This window comes from Camelina sativa, chromosome 17 (assembly GCF_030686135.1).
Source record: "Camelina sativa cultivar CO46 ecotype springtype chromosome 17, ASM3068613v1".
Taxonomy (NCBI): domain Eukaryota; kingdom Viridiplantae; phylum Streptophyta; class Magnoliopsida; order Brassicales; family Brassicaceae; genus Camelina; species Camelina sativa.
The window spans coordinates 29715477-29737245 of record NC_141896.1 but is presented as its reverse complement, the minus strand read 5'-3'; the positions used below and the strand labels follow the sequence as shown (position 1 = coordinate 29737245).

The window sequence follows — 21769 nt, the reverse complement described above, 5'->3', positions numbered from 1 at the left end:
TATGGACGAATACTTAACCAATTTAAGATGATTGTTTTTTACTTTAGGTTGTGGAGGATGGGTATGAATTATTTGCAAATAGACAGCTAGTAACGATATTCTCAACCCCAAAGTGAGATTGTTTAAAGCATCAAATGATACATCAGTTATATTCAGTTTTATTAGGGCCTTTCTTCTTACACATCTCATTGTTTTGTTTACTCTTTAGGGTGGAAAAGGCTGAAGAAAAATCCCATCATCCTGTCCTACCGTACTTCTCTTTGCATTTTCTCATTCTTTTTTTGTCCGGTGTTGTTATCATCATTAGTTGTTGTTAATGGCTTTTCAGATATGCTTCCTGGTCTCCAACAAGGACAAGAAATGATGTCCAAAAGTGATCCATCATCTGCCATTTTTATGGAAGATGATAAGATAAAGTAGTAGCTATAAAAGCTTACAAAACAGAGAAGAGTGTTTTTTGTAGGTATTGACATGTGTTATGATCTGTCTTCCAGGCTGATGTTAATGAGAAGATCAACACAGCTTATTGCCCTCTAAGAACTGTGGAAGGCAATCCATGTCTAGAACAACAAAATTTTTTTAAGAACTCCAAATTTAACAATCATCAATAGACCCATAAAATTTAAAAGTTTCGTAACAAGTTCTTAATTTAACTATTTTTCAAAATTAATAATACAATATATTTTAAGCAACTTTGTTTACATCCATTGATGGAGATGATCTTAGACCACCTCCAATGATGTCTTTTAGGAGGGGGTTTAAACAAAAGTGTATTAAAAATAGATCAAAACAGCAAAATTAGTCTAGAACCGGGTTCTTAAATGAGAGTTTTAAGAACTCTTAATGATATGATCATGAGACCATCCAAGAAGATCCTTGAGTCTTGTTCAACACGAACGAAGTCAAAAATTAACTCTTCCAGCCAAACAGCTATTTGGGATACATTCTTACCTCATCTAGAGCATATCTCGAAGTGGAATCAGTCCAATCAGAGTTCGGATGAAGGAGTTATTCATTTTACAAATCAGGTGAACTCATGGCTACGCGATTTAGACCTACGAGCATTCAACGGAGGATTTCGACCAATTCAGAAGTATTCAAGCTATGAAACTAACTGTTCTGGAATCTTGATTCACTCCAAACCACGGAGAATTGGAATCACATTAATATCAGTTTATATGTGAAAGATATGGATATTTCAAGTCAGTGGATCTATCCCAGTCCCAGTTTCACGTCTGAGCCAAAGATCCTATCACACAGATCAACTCAGCAACAATTTCGACACTAAACCACTTGGAGGAAGTTAATGGTTCTCTTATGTTTCCAACAAGCTCAGAAACAGAAGATTTGGCCCAATTAAATACAAGGATACGCCTCATTTTTCAAAGGAGGTAAATCTAGTTCTTCACATGAAGAGTTTTAGGTCCAACTGTTTTAGGAGCTTCTAGAATTATGTTTGGCAATCAGGAGTCGTTTCTACTAATCCCAAGGTGAAGAAATTATGCAGCCCATGTTGTTTCTCATCAGCAAATTGGACCAAGGAGTCAAAAGGAAAGAAGATCAAGGATGCACTTAATGGAAAATTCAAGAGCTTATGGCCAAAAAGAGCATGGGAAGTTTTATTGGAAATAATGTCTATAAAGTCCAGTCTACTTTGAGCCTAATACAAGTCTAAGAAATTCCAAAATAATCACTTTATTTTGTGGTTAAAGAAGAGTGACGAAAATGAAGATCAAGAGTCACATTGAAGGAAGGGAAACACCAAGAGTTGGATCTTCATTCAAATTACTATCTTTATTAACTTCTAGTGTCAAGAACAATTTATACTTGACTTTGTTACCAAGTTTCTTATCTCTTTATAATTACATGTAATCTCATTTGAGAAATAATCAATCCAGGAAATATTTTATCTTTTATTTGAGAGTTGTTCCTTTTAGAACTATTTATTTCTCCTTGGTCGGTTACATCAAAGAGTTTTCCTTGGTGGGTTACATCAAAGAGTTTTTGGTATATCTAGTGATTCTGCCACACTTGACGTTGCCATTTGTTAGCTGATGATTGAAGAGTCGTTACAAAAGAGTATAGGACACAAGGATTTTTGGGATTCGTCTCACGTCTTGTCATCTATCTCGACGAAGCTTCTATCTAAAGTTCTACCGCTTTGCTTTGTTTGGCTTGTTTTAGAGAGTTTGGGCATAAGGATTTTTGAGTTCATCTCACGCCTTATCATCCAGCTTCCCGAGCCGTTGAGTTTTAGGATTATCAGTCTACCTACCTTAGAGCTTCGATTCCTTGGGAGAATCACATCACTTAAGAACCTGTAACGTAGCATCATTTGGTTGGCTAATAATTTTACGAAAGGAAAGAAAAAAGTTTACCCGTGTGTTCAACGTCTCTTTCTTTTCGTCTCTTTCCGATGGTCAATAGACATATCTGGATTCATTGATTGGCTATGTACTGCTTGAGAGTAACCATTGGTCGTCAACACACTAAACTTCTTTCATCATGTAATGGTTATTTATTGTTAATCTTGTTTGGGTTCAATAGGCACATATCACAAAAATGATGGTTGGTTATCGTTAATCGTGCTTGTTTCGACCATCTTTTAGGGAAAAAAACTATGAATAAAAAGTATTAGTTGTGTAACATCCGCGAACCGAAATCCCGATTTAGGGATTGCATCGGTCGATGCAAGGTTGGTTCTCTGCGGACGAGTTTAAGTTAAACGCTACGTTTTGGGTTAGGAAAACCCTTAACTCGAGTTTTTGTCTCATTAGGCGAGTTTAGCCGTTTTTGAGAGAAAATAAGAGAGTAAAGAGTTCTTAAGCGTTTTTGGGGGATTCTTGGAGGTTTGTGGCGTTTCCTGGTGAAATCTGAGGCTTAGAACGTTGTAAGAGCTTGCTAGGAGTGTTTTCTTGCTTGTTTGAGGTTCAGAATCATCTTGGCAAAGGTAAGTGCATGACAATGGCTTATCTAAGTTGGAGATCTCTCTAATTTGCTTGTTATGTGTTGTTAGGCTTGTTAGATCGTTAATTGGGACGTTAGGAAGCTTTCTTGCGGCTTGGGATCAAGTTTTGTGGTTGTAGGCACGGAGATCCGGCGAGAAGCTTTGGAGGAAAATGATGCTCGGCATGTGCATCAGTCGATGCACTTTGTGCGTCGGTCGATGCAAGTGCGAGGCCAGCGAGTAAAACATAGGGTTTTCGTGCTATGTCGAGCATGCGTTGGTCGATGCAATGGGAGCATTGGTCGATGCAAGTTAACCTTGCATCGGTCGATGCATACCATGTGTCGGTCGACGCAACCCCCAACTGGTGTCGGTTGATGCAGAGTCCTGGTTTGTTATTGTTGATTGTTGGTTGTTGATTGATGGTTAGAGATATCTCTATTGCTTGTGTGTATAGCCCAGTAGATGGGAGGATTGCCTTACTGAGTGTTTATAAAATACTCATGCATTGCAATTTGTGTTTGTGGTGCACGTAAAGGCAAAGTGTGATCGTGGAATCAAGGCAATGAAGAGGAGGATGTTCTAGGGACTCGATTGATTGTTGTCTGGCATTGCTAGGTTGCTAGGTTGGGTCATTAGAAACATTGCTAGGTTGATGATTCTATGTTTCTGTTGATTGAATTTTGGATACTGATTATGTTATAGTTATTGGTTTATTATTGGATTTTTATTGGATATTGGTATTTGTTATTTCGCTGTTGGTTGTGATTTTGGTTAGGTGGCTAGTGGATATGGGACCACTAGTTGTAGATTATTTATTATTATTATTATTATTATTATTATTATTATTATTATTATTACTATTATTATTATTATTATTATTATTATTATTATTATTATTATTATTATTATTATTATTATTATTATTATTATTATTATTATTATTATTATTATTTATTTAAAAAAAACGGTTGGGTCAATTCAAGTTGTAATGTTTCATATAATGATATTTTTGTTTTATATAGTTTGTATGATATGTAGTTTCTTGTTTGCCTCTATACATTAAAAGAATATAGCATTAATCTCTATTTTACAGGCAAATTTTCTCCAAACCACCTCTATTCACACCTTTGAAATAGACTATTAACCATGAATCCAAGCCTCTGACCATCGTCGCCCACCGCCAAGCCTCCGACCATCATCACCCACATCTCATCGATTTGAATATGCCGAGTAAGTTTTTATCTCTATGCATCCCCTTTTTTCTCTATGACTTCTCGAAAAACTTATTAGACCTAAACATTTCAGATCTGTTCCAGTCTCAAACCCGCAAAATAAGTCTTTGGCAAAGATTGTTATTAACTTGTCCTCATTTCTTTTCTCAAAACCCACATGCATTCCCTATAATTGGAAGCCCTGATTTTGCGTCTCAATATAAAAAAAATTCCACCTTTTTAAAAACTCCAAGACTTTGTGATTCTTGAATTTTGTCTTTGTTTGATGGGCATAATTAGGGGTTTACAGATATTCTCGGATCTTTGAAATCAACTGCACTGTCATTCACAGAGTCAACTCAGTTTTGTTGTGTTTATTTGATAAATTCTTATGTGTGTGTGTGTGGGGAAATTCATGTGTATCCTCCTAAAAGGTGTAAATTTTACATATACAAACTATTATTGTCAATTTAGATCTATACTCTAATAAAATTCAAAATTTATATATATACTTTCCAATTTAAGCATGCAAAGTCCACAGTAACGGATCTAAGTCAACAGATGCTTACTCACATGTGTGGCATCATGTTCGTAAAACGACGTAGTTTTGCTTCTTTCAATAAAAAAACAAAATGTTAAAAAACCTGTCACCTGTGTCTTGAACCCACAACCGTTTACAATTTTAGCATATAACATAAACAGTTGATCCCATAACCATAATCAAAACAAGGTTAAACTTTTATGATTATATACCTTTTAAAATATTTTAATCATAAATATTTTATGATAAATTCAATAAGAAATCAATTTATAATAAAAAATATAAAAATGCTACAATAATAAAATCATTAATAATATCTTAAATAATTAATAAATTTATTTTAATAATTAATAAATTTAGTCACTAATAAAAAATTTAATTATTAATAATAATTTTAATAAAAAATTTAATCATTAATAATAAATTAAATAATAAATTTATTATATACCTTTTAAATTAAGTTATGATTATATACGTTTTAACATATTTTAGAATGTATGTGATGATAAATAATGATTTTATCTAAAATTTATTAATGATTATTTCATCTTAAAGGTATAATCATAAATTTCTTAATAATTAAAAGAAATTTATTAATTTATTTAAGATATTATTAATGATTTTATCATTGATCATTTTTATTATAAATTAGATAAGGACCCGCCCGATGTGCGGGTTTAAAGTTTTATAATTTAAATTAAATTTAACAAAAATATATCAAAATTTGTTGTACGTTATTTATAAATTTTATTTTTGTTATAATACACGGATTTATATCCATTTATAAATATTTTATGTATGTGTACTATTAAAAGTGTATTTTTTAAAACCTAAATATATTCTAGAGAATTTGTTAAAAATACCCCTTTTCAAAAATACCCTCTTTTCTGGCCATTTTTATTTTTGTCCTCTTTTAATTTTTAATGACCATTTTACTCTTAGATGAAAATTATTTTATTCAATAAAAAGAAAAACAAAATTTTCCCGTCAAAAAATTTCCGACATATTTTCCCGCCAAAAATTTTTTGAAAAAATTTTCCCGCCAAAAATTTTTTTGTCAAAAAATTTCGACAAAAAAAAATTTTCCCGCCAAAATTTTTCCCGCTAAAAAAAATTTACAAGGTTTTTAAAAGGTTTTATAAGGTTTCTACCTTAGAAAAGCCTTATAAACACCTTGTAAAGGCTTTTACAATATTTTTTAAAGAGTTTTAAAATGTTTTTTAAACAACTTGTAAACGCTTTTACAAGATTTTTAAAAGGTTTTAAAAGGTTTTTAAAAGGTTTTTAAAAGGTTTTCAAATGGTTTTTAAAGATTTTTAAAAGTTTTTTAAACACCTTGTAAACGCTTTTACAATGTTTTTATAAACCTTGTAAAAGTTTTTATAAGATTTTTAAAAGGGTTTTAAAAACCTTGTAAATGCTTTTAAAAGGTTTTTAAACACCTTGTAAACGCTTTTAAAAACTTTTTAAAAGCATTTACAAGGTGTCTAAAAACCTTTTAAAAGCATTTACAAGCTTTTTAAAAGCATTTACAAGGTTTTTAAAAGCGTTTACAATGTGCTTAAAAACCTTGTAAACACTTTTAAAAGTATTTACAATGTTTTTAAAAGGTATAAATTTCAATATTTATGGCGAGAAAAATTTTCGATTTTGGCGGGAAACTTTTTTTTTGGCGGGAAAAAATTTCGACTTTGGCGTGAAAAAAAAAATTTTGGCGGGAAATTTTTTTTGCGGGAAAATATTTTCGATTTTGACAGCAAGAATGTACAGTCACTCAAAAAGGGTAATTTGGTCATTTTGTATATAAAGAGGGGTAGTTTTAAAAATGGTCAACATGAAGGGGTATTTTTAAAAAGGGGTATGGAAAATGGGGCATTTTTGAGAATGCCCCTATATTCTATGATACAAATATATTATTTATCACCACCTAGAAAATGTCTATATGAACACATTAAGCCAACCATTTTACTTTCACTTCTCCATAGTTTTTTATATACAAAAATTGTTGCTCAAAAAATATTTTGAATAAAAAATATATTACATAATATACTAATCAATTGTGTACCATCACAATAATGTATGACCACCGTAGAGAAAACCTTGGCTCCGCCCTCATCCCTTATAGAGAGAACTTTGCATCTAACCTCCTCCACCATAGAGAAAACCTTGGCTCCGCCTTCCTCCCTTGGAGAGATAACATTGCGTCCAACCTCCTCCACCTTCCTCCCTAGGGAAGATAACATTGTGTGCAACCTTCTCCACTATAGAAAGAACCTTGGCTCTGCCCTCCCCCTGTGTAGAGAGAACATGTTCACGTTTTTTTGCTATCTCAAAATGGTTGCTCCGACAACTAATGAAAGTAAAAAAAATTTTTAACGTCACAAAATCTTTTGATAGTAACTAATGTTAAATTTCCCAATGTATTCGTGGAAGTGTCTTTGACACACCATGATGTAGCTCTGTCTCTGTAACGCATCAACCGCCACCTTGCTTAGTGATCCCATGTCCACTCTCAATCCATATGCCCACCTTCCTAAGTGGGCCCTATATCTTTTCCGGCCCGTGGACCCACCCATATTTGATTGCCGGTTTGTTATGTCTGAGAGGCTTTAAAAACTTGTTTACCGACCCTACAAATTTACAAATGATCTTTTCTGTGTTTTGTCCTCACTCGCACAGTTCCGAAAATCACTTCCAGGAAGGTCACCAATCATAAAGTTCTCTCAGGATCCTTGACCAAAAAGATAAGTGCATTTTGGTGACATATATGGCCAAATCAATTCTTTTATACCTTTTCCGCAAATCAAGATGTCACAATCTTTGAGCTCATATGGATCTATCAACAACGATTTATGTTTTTCTAATCTATCTATCTATGTTTGTTGTAAGCTTGTGTTTGATTAGCCTATTTTATCCATTCATTAGGTTGATGAGCTTCTACTCATTATCCCCCTTTGGGATTGAATGAATAATGGTAACAATTATGTTTGAAAAAAAAAGGTTTATGACCAACCAATCAAGGTTAAGAAATTAAAACAAAATAATTTGACATAATTAAAGAAACAATAGAATATTATAAGCACGGTAATATATCAATCTTAAATAGTTCAAAGATGAAATATAAACTAAATAAAAAAATCTAAAAATACTACAATAAATTTTAAAATACAGTATTAGGAAAAGAAGATACATTTATTAATATTTTTCTTGGGTTAACGTATTAATCTTACCTATTTTCAACTGAAATAGGAGAAAGTAGGAGAAAAATTTTGTTTAAAAGAATAAGAAAAAATTACCTTCCCATTCAAAAAAATTTCTAATTAAATAAAGCTGAAAGCAGTGTTTTTGAATAAATTATTTAATTATGAGACGGTATATGTTTATATAAAAGTCAGTATTTACAAAATTATAGAATTAATAATTAACTATATATTATCCTTAATCCTTTTTTGTAGAAGTATAATAATTTAATATTAAAATAAGTAAATAATATTATAGTTTCAAATTTTATGAAATATATATATATATATATATAATCTGGTTATTATTATTTAAAAAACCTTTGTATTTTTTTATAAAATCTGTAATTTTTTATAATTATCTTTTTACATTATTAATATTTTTCAAAATAATTTATTTTTGTTGTAATCATAGTTCTCCTATTAAATATTAACTTTTACACATGTCAATATCTGAAATTGATAACTTGACAATATCAAAATCTTGTTAATGACTAACTTTCAAAATCCAACTTTATATAATAAGATTAAGTTTTTATTTAATCTATTATAAAATATTTATGATTAAAATACTTTTAGAGGTATATATATTCATATATTCTAACCTTGTATTAATTTTGGTTGTCGCACCAATCAGTTATATGATATGGTAAAATTATTAGAGGGCATGGGTTCGAGTCGTGGGTGTTGGCCTTTACAATGTTTTTATTATTATTGAAAAGAGCACAAAATGACGTCGTTTCATGAAGACGATGCCATGTCATTACACATGTGGAGTCTGAGTCATCATCCATTACTATTTACTTAGGGCATCTCCAAGAGAAACTTCAAAAATGAAGTATGAGACTTCTTTCCTCCAAGAGTATACTTCATATATGAAGTTTTTAAAATAAGTATTTTGCACTATAGTCCTTATATTATTCATAGTTACTTTAAAATCATAAAACTTTTATAAATAAGTCTAAAACATACATTAAAATGTTACACACAATATTAATTGATAAAATATCAAATTTAGGTGATTATTAGTATTGTTCTAGTATTTTAATTTGTGTCATATTTATGTGTTCATGTAATTTTATTTCATTGTATTACTTTATTTTGTATTAATTATGTTTAGTATCATATTTTGTTGTGTAATATTTGTTGTAATATATGTAATTTTTATGAAATTTTAATATTTTAATTTTTATTAAATATATGTAACAACTAAATTTATAAGGATATATGTGAAATACTTTGAAGTGATAAAATTTTAGGACTAAAATGATAAAAAACATAATTTTTTAGGATTAAAATGATTAAAAATATAATTTTTGAGATTATTTATGAGATACACAAATCTAGGGATTGAAATGCAAAAAGAAAAGATGAAACTTCAAATTTGGAGTTTTGAACAGTGATACTTCAAATATAGAGTGTCACTGTTCAAAACTTCAAATTATGAAGTATTGAAGTATCTCTTGGAGTACATAAAACTTCAAATTTGAGGGGATAGAGTATCTCTTGGAGATGCCCTTAGATCCGTTAAAATGAACTCTAAATTTGGCTCAATTTGAAAGTACATGTATGAATTTTGAATTTTATTAGTGTAGAAATTGGTAATAACCATTTTCCGTGTGTAAGTGTGTGTGTGTGTTTTGTGTCTTAGAAGCGTATGGTTTGAACATGTGATTTTTTGGTTAATGTACTATTTTGTTGTTTGTGATCAAGAGACTGGATTTGGGATCATGGCAAATTTTAGAGAAGTTTAGTCAAGAAGCTTGAAGAAGCAGTTGGCACGTTTAAAGGGAAGAGCTGGAAGAAGATAGGTAAAAGTCTTGTTTTTTGTTTTCGATTTTTACTTTTGTGTTTGAGAATTCGGATCAAGCATAGATTTTAGTTCCTTAACACTTTTTCTGCCAGTCCATGTTAGTCAAATTTGCTAGGTTTGGTTTTTGAATGTGAGGTTTCGTCTCTTTCCAACTCAATTTGAAAAGAATAATTAAAAATTTTCTTTACAATTTATGTGTCTACTCTATAATTTGTGTTTTATTCTGATTTTGAATAGATTAGATGTCAATTCCTGAAGCAAGCCTTACTAGTTTTGTGTTACAATTTTTGGTTTGATGTTGATTTTGAACAGATTAGATTTCATGTTTTTTTTTCAACCATTGGACCACAACTGGCCGGCCCATTAGCCAAATTCCTACATTCGTAAGAACCGGGACTCGATTCCAGATGTGATGGTGCCTTCTATAATTGGACTTACCCCTGCCACTGCACTAAGGTCACTTCACTAGATTTCATGTTTTCTAGACTGAGATTATGTTTTCTTTTGTTTCTTGTGATTTCATTCTCTAAAAATTAAAATTTATGATCATGTCCTATGGCTCTTAGGTGGAAGATGATGTTTGGGTTACAGAGAAAGCCACAGCCAAGAATACTCTCATTATGTACCACTTTATTTCGGAGCATAAGGTAAAGTTTATTGATGTAGTAGCGTCAGGATCACATTACCGTAGCGGCCTCATTAATGGGTTTATGTGAGCTCGTTATGTAGGCCGGTTCTGGTGTTGTCTTTATCTTTTCGTTTGCATTTGATAAGTATGAATCTTGTTAGTTGGAGTTCTTTTATTTTATTCTAGGATAATAATCACCGGATCCTTATCTTGTTGGGGAATCAATGATTATATATAGGATTGTCTTTCATTGTTGTATACATCTTTGTTTTCAAGAAAAACCAATAAAACACCAAAAAGAGGCAATCTAAATTGTCCAAAGAGGTTTTGCCTTGCTTAGCATTGAGAGGAGTACTCTCCCCATTGTTTCTAAGCTTCCGCTACTCTATCAGGTGGTATCTGATTTGGAATGTTCTTGGACGTGACGACTCTCGCTACCCATGGCTCCTAACTGTAAGAACGTGAAACACAACGATTACGGTAACCCCACTGCTCCACGAGCAACAAAGGCAGTGTTTGATTGGGTTGCGTTTTAGAACATGTTACTTGCGATGCAAGAAAACTTTCAAACCACGATCCATATCCTATCCAAGAGCTCGGTAAAACTCTCATCAACAGACTTGCACAACAGAGCCAGCTGTTGCCTGTCGAACTAGAGAACCAGCTCATCCGCAATACAAGGAAACACCAGGACTGTGAGGGACATCCTTGTCGGGAGAATCAACTTGGCCGCATGGACAAGCAGGACACCAGATGGAATCGAGTTTCAAAATTGAGATTCCAAAATTTCATGGTGGTTTGAAGGGCGATGCACTCCTTGATTGGCTTGTGTCGGTTGAAGAAGTCTTGGAGTTCAAACGCTTACTGCCAGACCGCCATGTGGCACTGGTAGCGATGCATTTTTAGAGGACATGCAACATCATGGTGGCAACAGGTCAAAGCAATTCGCGTCCGTAATGATAAAGCACCGATCCAAACCTAGGACAAGCTCAAGAAGCATCTGGGTAAGACCTTCCTTCCTCACAATTATATGCGGACGACTTACAACCGTCTCCAGAATATTAAACAAGGACAACAACAATGGATGACTATGCAAAAGAGTTTACCTTGTTACTAACACGTACTGATGTTTATGATAGCGAAAGCTGTAGAAACTGGGTTTCACACAATGACTTTGTTTAATGGGGGAAACAAATTCACTTAACAACTCTCAAAGAATCGGATCAAAGCTAGAAATCAAAAAGGGGGTTTTAATCTCTTAAGGAACAAGCTAGGGTTCTGCTCAAGAACAATGAAGAAGTTGAATTATTTTTTTAATTGCTAGATGATTTACAAGGAGGAGGTATTCCTCTATTTATACTTTGTCTTAGATTACAAAATATATCTACTTTCCTAATCAGATCGGCCGTGATTTGGAAAGTTTCTTGTTTCTTGTTAGGTCGGCCGCTGGGCAAACTGGGAGGTTGGTTCTTGGTTTCTGGGCTGGGCTTCCTGACGCTATTGGGCCTTCATTCGAGGGGAAAATCCACCTCAGAGCCGAACTCCCGGTTTAGATAACCGGTTTCCCTGCTGGTTTAGATCGGTATGTTGGGGGTGCCAATTCCCGCACCAACAATTAGTCCCCCCCAGTTCGGTACATTCAGAAGTTAATCCGAATGTTCGGACTATAGGAAAGAATATCCAATCTGAATCATAAGGAAAATCGAATCTAATTACCCGGATCTTCACGCCGTTTCATCATCCATTGCTATCAGGACACGTGTCGGACGCGTCGCTTTAATCAGCTCAGAAGCTAAAACGTCGCGTAGGTTGAGTGATCATAATGAATCCGTGTAGAGTTGTCGTCCACTTGCTTCTATAAATACCCGACTCCTCTTGATGCGAGCGTCGGACGCCTCGCGGTACGGACAGAAGTGAGTGCTCTCGGGCTGGTCGAGCTAGGGGCGACTTTCCTCGGTCAAGTCAAGGTGAATCGACTCTAACGTGGGATTCGTCGATGGAAACGAGAAATGAAGGAAAACCAACGAGTGGTTTGAAAGTCTTGAACTTTGGCCTCGATCTGGCCGAGTGGCTACGGTAGGCTGCGAACGGCTACGGAAGGCTGCGAGCAGCCTTGACACGGAACGACGGTGGACACGAGCGGTTGTGAGAGGCTTCGATACGGAACGACGGTGGACACGAGCGATTGCGAGAGGCTTCAAAGCGAATCGATGGAGGTTGCGAGTGGCTTCGAAGCGAACCGATGGAGGTTGCGAGTGGTTGCGATGGTGGATCGAACGACGACACGTGAGGGATGACTCGTCACATGATACGGTCAAGCTAGCGAACGTCAAACCCGATTCGAGGTTAGCTAAGGTTCTTTCAGTAGAACAATCCCGGATTGAAACTAAAGAAAGAAGTGAGACAAGAGTCAAAGAATCTCTTTTTGAGAAATGTTTTTATTTCATTCAAGTCTGAAGGCTACAAAATGTTAAGAGAGGGTTTACATAGCTAGGTTTAAGAGAGGCTTAAGGACACGCGGACTCGCAATGGTCCGCACACTTGTCCTTTGACGTGTTCTCTTCGAAATAGAACACTCGCTCCTTAGCGATTCAAACACATCCCCAAACTCTACTTAACGTTCAAAAGAGTTCAAATCAAAACGCATTGCATAAGTAAAGATAGAAAACCGTCTTTGGCCTTGGTGCGGGAAACGACTTGGCTTTGGACGTTGTGCATTGAAGCTCCTCGCCTCGTTAAAACATCCTCCGGTAAACCTCGTGGGATAAACCCGGAGTGAGGAAAAAGAGTATGATTCCTTGCTTACAATGACTTGGTTGCCTTCACCCTTGGGTAAGGGTGAAGGCCGTGCAAACTGTTTCTTCATGGTCTTCCTTGGTCGGTTCGCGGTGTTGGACGAAAGCTTGGACAAAGAGGTTTATCCTCTGCTTGGTAGACTTGGCGGAGCTCCTAGACCATGTTGTGGCTCCTGGGAAGATTACTGGTGCTTTGGCCGTGTTCGAAGCAAACGTCTTGGTCGCGTCTGGTGCGTCTTGGTCAGGCGTCTCGGTCGCGTCAGGTGCGTCTCGGTTGGGTTCCTGTCCTGTGCTCACATCATTCGCTCCCGCTTGAGAAGGTTTTGTCCCCAAAACATCTTCGTTGTCACCTGCGTCAAACGCAACAAGATCAGTAACGTTGAAGGAGGTTGATTTATTATACTCACCTGGTAGTTCAAGACGGTAGGCGTTGTCGTTGATCTTCTTGACGACTCTGAATGGTCCGTCTCCGTGTGGGCTGAGCTTGTCCTGTCTCTTCTGCTGGAACTCCGGCCTTAAGTGCAACCAAACCCAATCTCCTAGCTTGAACAACATAGGCTTGCGTCTGCGGTTCAAGAAGCGCGCATACTGTTCGGTCTTTCTCTCGATGTTTACTCGAACCTCCTCGTGCAGCTTTGAGTGACTTGGTCGTCGAAATTGAGGAGAGGCGGGCGAAAGCTTTTAGTGATGTCGAGACATTGGACATCATTGAGCTGGACAAAGGCGATCTCACCATGTCTCCAGATCAACTTGGCTTCGGACTCCTTCATCCTAGAACGACAGCTCCGGACTCTGTTCGGCATCAGCATGGATCCAATGCCGGTGTCTTCCAAGCTGATCTGTCCGATCTTTCAGAAATCTGACCGTAGACTCCTGGCTGCAGTTTTACTTTATGAACTCTTTTGAATCCGGTTTTCTTTTGATACCTTTGTAACAATATTGCCCGTTTTGCGGCCGGTTTTTCATTACATTTATCTTCTTGGAAAATTCCCTTTTGTGCTTGCATATAATATTTTCTTAATGTCCAAAGATGAGACCCTGCTTGAGGAGAAATGTTAGTTTTCCAATTTCACAATTGGAAAACACTCTCCTGGGATCAGTATAAATATACTAATCGTGTCCCTTATTTTGATCGTAAATTTAATTAGATAATGTGATTCCAAGATGCCAAGCTCTGTAGGAAGTGTTGATCTCGAGGTCGAAGTTGGAAACGATGTTCCAACATTCTCGAATTCATAAGCTATCGAGAGGGGAATGCCGTACTATCCAAATATCTTGGCTCCGTGGATGGTGATGTTTCGCGTTAAGCCAGAAGCAAGGTCGGACTTACAGACTTTCCTCTCTTGTATCGAAGAACGCCATACCGAATATCGTAATCGGCTTGCCGTGGCAGAACAGTCGCAGAGCGAATTGCTACTTAAGCTCAAGCTGCTCCAGTCCTATCCAAGATTCTTGATCGAAAATGTATTAGGCAGGGTGGCGGCTATGCCGTCGTGTTTGGTTGAGTATTGTAACGAATGCTACTACTTGGCAAACTCTACTCCGAGTTTCTCCTTGAGTGGCGAGTTCATGCCCTGCGAAGTGAAACCATTCTATATGAATGAACGTGCCAATAATGTAGAGGCTGCTGCAGCTCACGCCTTTGTTCGCCAGGTAACACTCTCTAACTCTATTTATATTATTTCCCGCTAAGTGTCAGTTCTAACTGAAGATTTTTTTGGTGTGTAGATCAATTCCGTGCATCGAGAGCAATGCCATAAAATTTACTATCATCGCCTGAAGAAGAATGAGATCGACGATCGTTTAGCTGTACTGGAGGCCGAGGTCACCACCTTGAAGGCGAAGAGAAAAAGAACATAGGTCGTCTTGACGAGGCCGAGCAGAAGATCAGGGCACTGGAATCCCATCCCGAAGATTGGGAGAAGACAGTACTTCAGCTGCTATGGCCCATGCCGAAACGGCTCAGGACATATACTCGGAAAATTGCAGCGGGGCTTGCCCAAGTTTAGGATAACTGATGTATTTGTAATTGGCGATTTGAGCCATTCAGTTTTTGAGTTATTAATAAAGTGTCGCATTTGGACAAATTGTGTTTGCAATAAATAAAGTTTTCCCTTTATTCGGAATTTTACATGAGGGACGTCTCCCGACTTACACCGGGTAATCCTTATTAGGGTAATTTAACCCAAGCGTACATGCACTTTGGCGGAGGGCGAAGTACGGGACTTCGGCTTACCTCCTTTGTTCCAGTTTGGAAGTCAGACGGTGAAATTTAATAATCTGGTTTCGGCTTATATATCCGTCCAAACCGGAACTTGCAAAACAATTCAAAAGAATTCTCTGTGTTTGGCTTATTCTCTCACCCGAGAGTTACCGCGTCATAACTGATATGCTCAAATTTAACCCTGAGCTACTCTCTCAAATTAAGAGGTCAATGTAATATTTAGGGATCGAATCCACAAGAACTCTAAACTCACACAATAGATTTATGAATCTTTTAATTATGCTAAAGTAAAATATTAATTTAAAAGCAATACAGAAATAGAATTAAAAAGTGTTGTAAATTCAATAGGAATAAACGCTAGGCCTAGGAAAATTCTCAGGAAATCATGGGAAATCAGATCAATTAATTAAGCAAGCAGGATTCAGCAATTAAGCACCGTTCTTGAACTCTAAACACAATTATAAAATAAATCAGTTCTCACTGCAAATATTATCTAAGTTTAAAACCAGAAAATCCAAATCTCTTTACAAAATTCAAGTTAAAAACCAGCAATAAAATCAGGTTAGATAAGTTCTCAAAATCACTATTTCAAATCTCTTTGCAAAAAGTAATTTTGCTCACCAAAGGTTTTATCAGGAAAATCAATTATATTCTCATATCAATTAATAATCCTAAGATCTAAATCCAGATGACTAATCAAAGATCTAGCATTAAGAACAACCTATGGTGAAGAACAAGAAAGATAATGAATCCTAAATTAACAGATCTAACAATCCATGAAATCCCTAATGAGAAACCCTAAACCTAATAAGCAGATCTACTCAGACATAATTGTATGAACACAAATCATGAATAAAATAGATAGCATTAAGAGATTAAAGGAAGAAGTAAAGGAGTTCTGAATCTTCTCTGAAGGAGTTTTGATTCTTCTCTCCAAAAACTCTCTAAAAATCTCTCAGGGTTTTGCTCTCAAAAGTTGCAGAGAAAAATAAAGCTTAGGTCTAAACAATGACCTAAAAATCCTATTTATATTCCTAAAACACGGTCAGGGACTAATGATGCAAATAGGGAAAACTTTGGGGCAACTTTTTAAATCTTCAAAACTTGTGGGAAAACTTCCAATTCTTCTTGTGGATACTGCATCGATCGACACATCACTTGCACCGACCAATGCAAGTCTCTGAACTTCGTCTCCCAACTTTGTATCTCAGCCTCAATGCTTGATTATGCTCCAAATCCTCCTATTTAGCTCCATTAAGCTCCCATCCATGCTAAATCCTATAAAGACTTAAAAGACTCTAAAAACACCAAAAAGACTCTATAGATAAGACTTATATCATGGCTAAAAACACCTAAAAACCATGATATATCAACTCCCCCAGACTTGGCCTTTGCTTGCCCTCAAGCAAAACATAAACTTCATCTGTGAAAGAGGTTTGAAAACGCAAGAACTCATTTTCTTTTTAAAGTAATACCATGATCATCCAAACATTAATCCACATGCTTAGCAGATAAATTGAAATCGAACCACCATGTACTTCTCCGTTGACTTTCATAGCATCCCAAATTCAAACAAAATTCCACCAATTCCACCATTAAGCTTTCATCGGTGAGTCTCATCAATTTGATCAATATCAAGAACCTTCTAGACTCATTCCCGTACAATACCATAACAAGCAAGACATATCTTTTACCACATGTGGTACTCTTTCTCTCCCCCAGACTTATTCTTTTTAATTTTCCTTAGAGCTTTGCTTTGTTTTCTTCTTTTTTTTTTCTCAAAGTTGTAGGCGAATAATGGGGTCATTGGTAATTTACCTACCCCTCGCTTCCAAGCTTTGTGTGATCATTTGACTCAAGAGTAGAATATTGGGATCACAGGTAATTTACCTAACCCTCTAAACTGATCAAAATCATCTCATCTTTTATTCTCTTTTTTTTTTAACAAAGCTATCAGGATTTTTCTTAACATGAATAAGGGAGAGGAGTACCATTTTCTTTCTGAAGTCTTACTTGTCAGGTATAAACAAGGAGTCAAGCTCTATGAACATCAATCTCCTTGATGAGATAAAAAGAAAAGTACATAAATTACCTCAAGCTTTTATGGATTATGTTGGAAATTTGGATGTCTCTGGGTCACTAATCAGCCATTGGATTTTTCATTAGTCGGATTTGTGGATTCAATCTGCAGCATTAATCAACCAAGGCAATACACTATAAAGAAAAATCATAGTTCCCAACAAAATTTTGATTCAATAAAACCTTTTTTTTTTTACTCTCAAAAACAAAAATATAGTTAGTAATTGTCCCCAGTGCTATCAAATAAGAGATTGGCGAATAAAATAAAAATAAAAATAAAAATAAATGAAAATCAAAAGAAAAATGAAAAAGAAAAACCTACCAGTGGGTTGCCTCCCACTAAGCGATTGGTTTCAGTCATCAGCTTGACTGTGTCGGAGGCATCCGGTGGATCGGAACATGGGAGTGAATGCTTTCTGAGAGTATGTCCTCTTCATCCAAGGTGGTGTGTAGGCAGTATGTGCATGAGATCTGCCAAGGATGTGAGGAACAGGGCCAGGGTGGGACTTAGGTATGGGTGGCTTTGTTTTATGTCCTGCAAAATCATCAACAGAAGAAACAAGCGCTCTACGAGAATCTCGTGGCTTGGTTAACTGCACAACAGTTTTTATACCTTTGAAATCCTTATTTTTGGTAGGAGAAGGTTTGGGAGAAGGAGATGCATACCTTGACCTTACCTGTGAGTTCTTGACTGTGGAATGGTGAGATTTTAGCTTTACAACTGGTCTAGAACTTGCAGCTAAGTCATCAACTCGAAAATCTTCGGTTTTGGACAAGTCCGAGCTGACTCTGGAAGGAGTGTCGTTCGATGCAACATCTGCATCGATCGATGCAGTGCTTGCAACTCGTGTTTCGTCAACGCTTCTACAACTTTCCTCAGCAATCCGTGTTTCCATTACAAAAACATCATCTACCAGCGACTTGTCATGGATCAGAACCTCATCATGGTCTCTAGTACTTATTAGATGATCCCCACTCCAATCTTCAAGCTTAACAACTTGCTTGCTTACTTTCTCAACAGTCTCCAACTCTTTGACATACCCAGCAGTAATGTCTTCATGAAGCTCTATGATCAGATCATAATCAGAAGCAATCTCCACAGAAAATGTCTGACCATCAATAGTGGGAACCCTTCTCAGCTTGTCCATCTCAAAGTTCATGACCAAATCATCCACATTCAGAGATATGTGTCCCTTCTTAACATCAATGATGGCACCAGCTGTAGACAAGAATGAGCGTCCTAAAATGAGAGGATCACTAGGCTCTTTGTCATATTCCACAAAGTCAGTGGGAATCATGCAATCTCCAATCTTGATTGAAATATCCTCTAGGACACCTTCAGGAATCCTTCTGGACCGAGCAGCTAAGATAAGAGAGATCTTAGTTGGCTTGAAATCTGTCATCCCAAGTCTCACAGCAACAGAATGTGGCATCAGATTAATACTAGAGCCAACATCACAAAGTGAGTGAGGAAACCTTCCTGTGAAGATAGAGCAATCTAACACAAAACTTCCAGGATCTGGTAACTTCTCTGCAATCTTACTCTGAATCACTGAACTTACTTCCTTAGAGACAACCCCCTCCTGCTTCTTATCCTTCTTCCTCTGTGGGAGCTGCTTCAACATAATTGAGCTGACATCCTTTGTAAGCAGTGCTCCTTCCTCAGGACTCAAACCATTGGTGACCATCCTCTTCACATATCTCTTAATACCAGGAGAAAACTTGACAGCATCAATCAAAGGCATCTCAATCATTACCTTGTCCATCATAGCCTTGCATATAGCTTCTTCAATCTCGTGTTTGGACCTCCTACGCTTAGGAAAAGGGACTTTAGGCTTGTATGCTTTTTCTGAATCAGATGGTTGAACTGGAACAAAAACCGTAGATGTCTGTGGGGGGTGTCGATTGTTGCTGACATTGTGTCGATCGACGCTTGGTGATGATTGCATCGATCGATGCTCCTGTGTAGTGTCGATCGATGCTAGACCGACTGACGTATCTTCATCTTCTTCCTTCACCAAAATTGCATTACAAGCATGGTGGGGGTTCTCAGTTCTTCTACAAAGAATTTCCTCTTGTCTTTTAACAGACCCAGCAGTCTGAATCACTTGATTCTCCAGCTTCTTGACATGAGTATTTAATGCATCAAACTTCCCAGTCAGCTCAGTGTATACAGAATCAATCTTCCCATTGAAGTCTACTGTTAACTTCTGTTGACCTTCCAAAATCTGTCCAATCATTGATTCCATCTTGCTCTCTGAATTGGGTGGAGGGAGGGGTTGGTAAGAAGAAGATCCATAGTTCCTTGTGAAATTGCTGTGTGGATTTCCTGTGAAGGAATTCTTCTGACCAAATCTCTGATTCTGATAGCCAGCTCCATACACATAGTTGACATTTTCTTCTGTAGTCTCTGGCTTTGGCTCAAAAATCTCAATATCTTCAGCAAAATGGACAGACTTCTTTCCTACCAGAAGATTGTGCACTGTATCCAACTTAGCATTTACCGCAGCAAACTGATTTGAACCATTGCCCTCATATGCTCTTTTCCGCTCTAAGTCTGCATTCTTGGTACTGTTGCTTGATGCTAGCCTTTCTATCAACTTCTCATCATCATCTGGGTACCTTGTCTTGAAATTCCCATCACTAGCTGCATCCAAAGCCATTTGATACCTCCAGTCAATCCCGCTAAAGAAGATACTGATCAACTGCACTTCTGAGAACCCATGATGCGGACAATCTCTCTGGTATACCTTGAACCTCACCCAAGCAGCTTTGTAAGATTCAGCAGGTCCTTGTCTAAAGGTAGAGAGCTTGATCCTCAGCTCATCAGACATCGCATCATCATAGAAATAGTTCAAGAATGCCACCTTAATGTCATGCCAGGTTGTCAGAGATCCTAGTTTGAGCTGCCTTAGCCAATGAGAAGCTTCCCCAGCAAGAGAGTAGGGGAAAAGCTTGCAGTAGAGATAGTCCTCAGTGACTCCATTAGCCTTGATGCTTGTAACTATGTCCTCAAAGTGCTCAATGTGGTCGAGAGGCTTCTCATTTGGCAAGTTTTGGAATGGCCTTTGTCCAACAAGAGCGAAGTAGGCAGGCTTTAGCTCAAAGTCATTCCTTGGGAATGGAGGAGGGACAATTGCAGAGCGGTTCTCATAGAACATGTCTGGTCTGTTGAAGTCCGCAAGAGTCTTGACAAGTTCTCCATTGTTGTTTGTCGCCTCTGAACATTCTCCGCATCGGCTTGGGCATTGCATCGATCGACACCAGCATTGTGTCGATTGATGTCTTCCTGGTTGCGTCGATCGATGCCATTGTTGCGTCAATCGACGCCATCTGCATTACCATCGGCCACAACAAGTTCTTCTTGAATAACCTGGCCTTCAGCATCAAGTTTTTGGTCATGTTCGTTGCGCACATTACCATCAGGTCTCAATATGATTATATTGGCCATCTTCGCTGATTTGGCTGCTATTGTGTTATCACGCTCTAGTTGTCCTAACTCTTGGTTTGTAAGCTTAACAACCGGACCAGTAGGATTTTTTTCGGGTGCTAGGCTTAGGCATGTACCTGAAACACACAAGAGGAAAGAAACAAAAGCGTGTGAGTAAAACAGAAAAAGAAAAATTTAGACAAAATCAAAGATTTTAATCTAATGGTGAATCAAAAGAGTTCCCGGCAACGGCGCCAAAATTTGATATGCTCAAATTTAACCTAGAGCTACTCTCTCAAATTAAAAGATCAATGTAGTATTTAGGGATCGAATCCACAAGAACTCTAGACTCACGCAATAAATATATGAATCTTTTAATTATGCTAAAGTAAAATATTAATTTAAAAGCAATACAAAAATAGAATTAAAAAGTGTTGTAAATTCAATAGGAATAAACGCTAGGCCTAGGACAATTCTCAGGAAATCATGGAAAATCAAATCAATTAATTAAGCAAGCAGGATTCAACAATTAAGCACCGTTCTTGAACTCTAAATACAATAATAAAATAAATCAGTTCTCACTGCAAATATTATCTAAGTTTAAAACCAGAAAATCCAAATCTCTTTGCAAAATTCAAGTTAAAAACCAGCAATAAAATCAGGTTAGATAAGTTCACAAAATCACTAATTCAAATCTCTTTGCTCACCAAAGGTTTTATCAGGAAAATCAATTATATTCTCATATCAATTAATAATCCTAAGATCTAAATCCAGATGACTAATCAAAGATCTAGCATTAAGAACAACCTATGGTGAAGAACAAGAAAGATAATGAATCCTAAATTAACAGATCTAACAA

General features: G+C 36.5%; 1 protein-coding gene and 1 non-coding gene across 2 annotated transcripts; both read left to right on the top strand.

Moving 5' to 3' along the window:
• The first annotated feature begins 3994 nt into the window (after nucleotides 1–3994).
• LOC147924490 (uncharacterized) lies at nucleotides 3995–15294 on the top strand. Its single transcript, XM_087497350.1, has 7 exons — nucleotides 3995–4180; nucleotides 9655–9752; nucleotides 10067–10210; nucleotides 10321–10401; nucleotides 10775–11724; nucleotides 11821–14830; nucleotides 14906–15294. The coding sequence occupies exons 6-7, from the start codon at nucleotides 14432–14434 to the stop codon at nucleotides 15035–15037; spliced, it is 531 nt and encodes a 176-aa protein (XP_087353476.1). The 5' UTR covers nucleotides 3995–4180; nucleotides 9655–9752; nucleotides 10067–10210; nucleotides 10321–10401; nucleotides 10775–11724; nucleotides 11821–14431; the 3' UTR covers nucleotides 15038–15294.
• Nucleotides 15295–20198: 4904 nt separating this feature from the next.
• Nucleotides 20199–20305, top strand: LOC147924489 (small nucleolar RNA R71). The gene has a single exon (XR_015587942.1). It is a non-coding gene; the product is annotated as a small nucleolar RNA R71 (small nucleolar RNA).
• The last annotated feature ends 1464 nt before the right edge of the window (nucleotides 20306–21769 follow it).

Coding starts and splice junctions, on each gene's coding strand:
- LOC147924490 (XM_087497350.1), top strand. CDS start 14,432: ATGCCGTACTATCCAAATATCTTGGCTCCGTGGATGGTGATGTTTCGC. Junction 14,831..14,905: donor CTCACGCCTTTGTTCGCCAG/GTAACACTCTCT, acceptor TTTGGTGTGTAG/ATCAATTCCGTGCATCGAGA.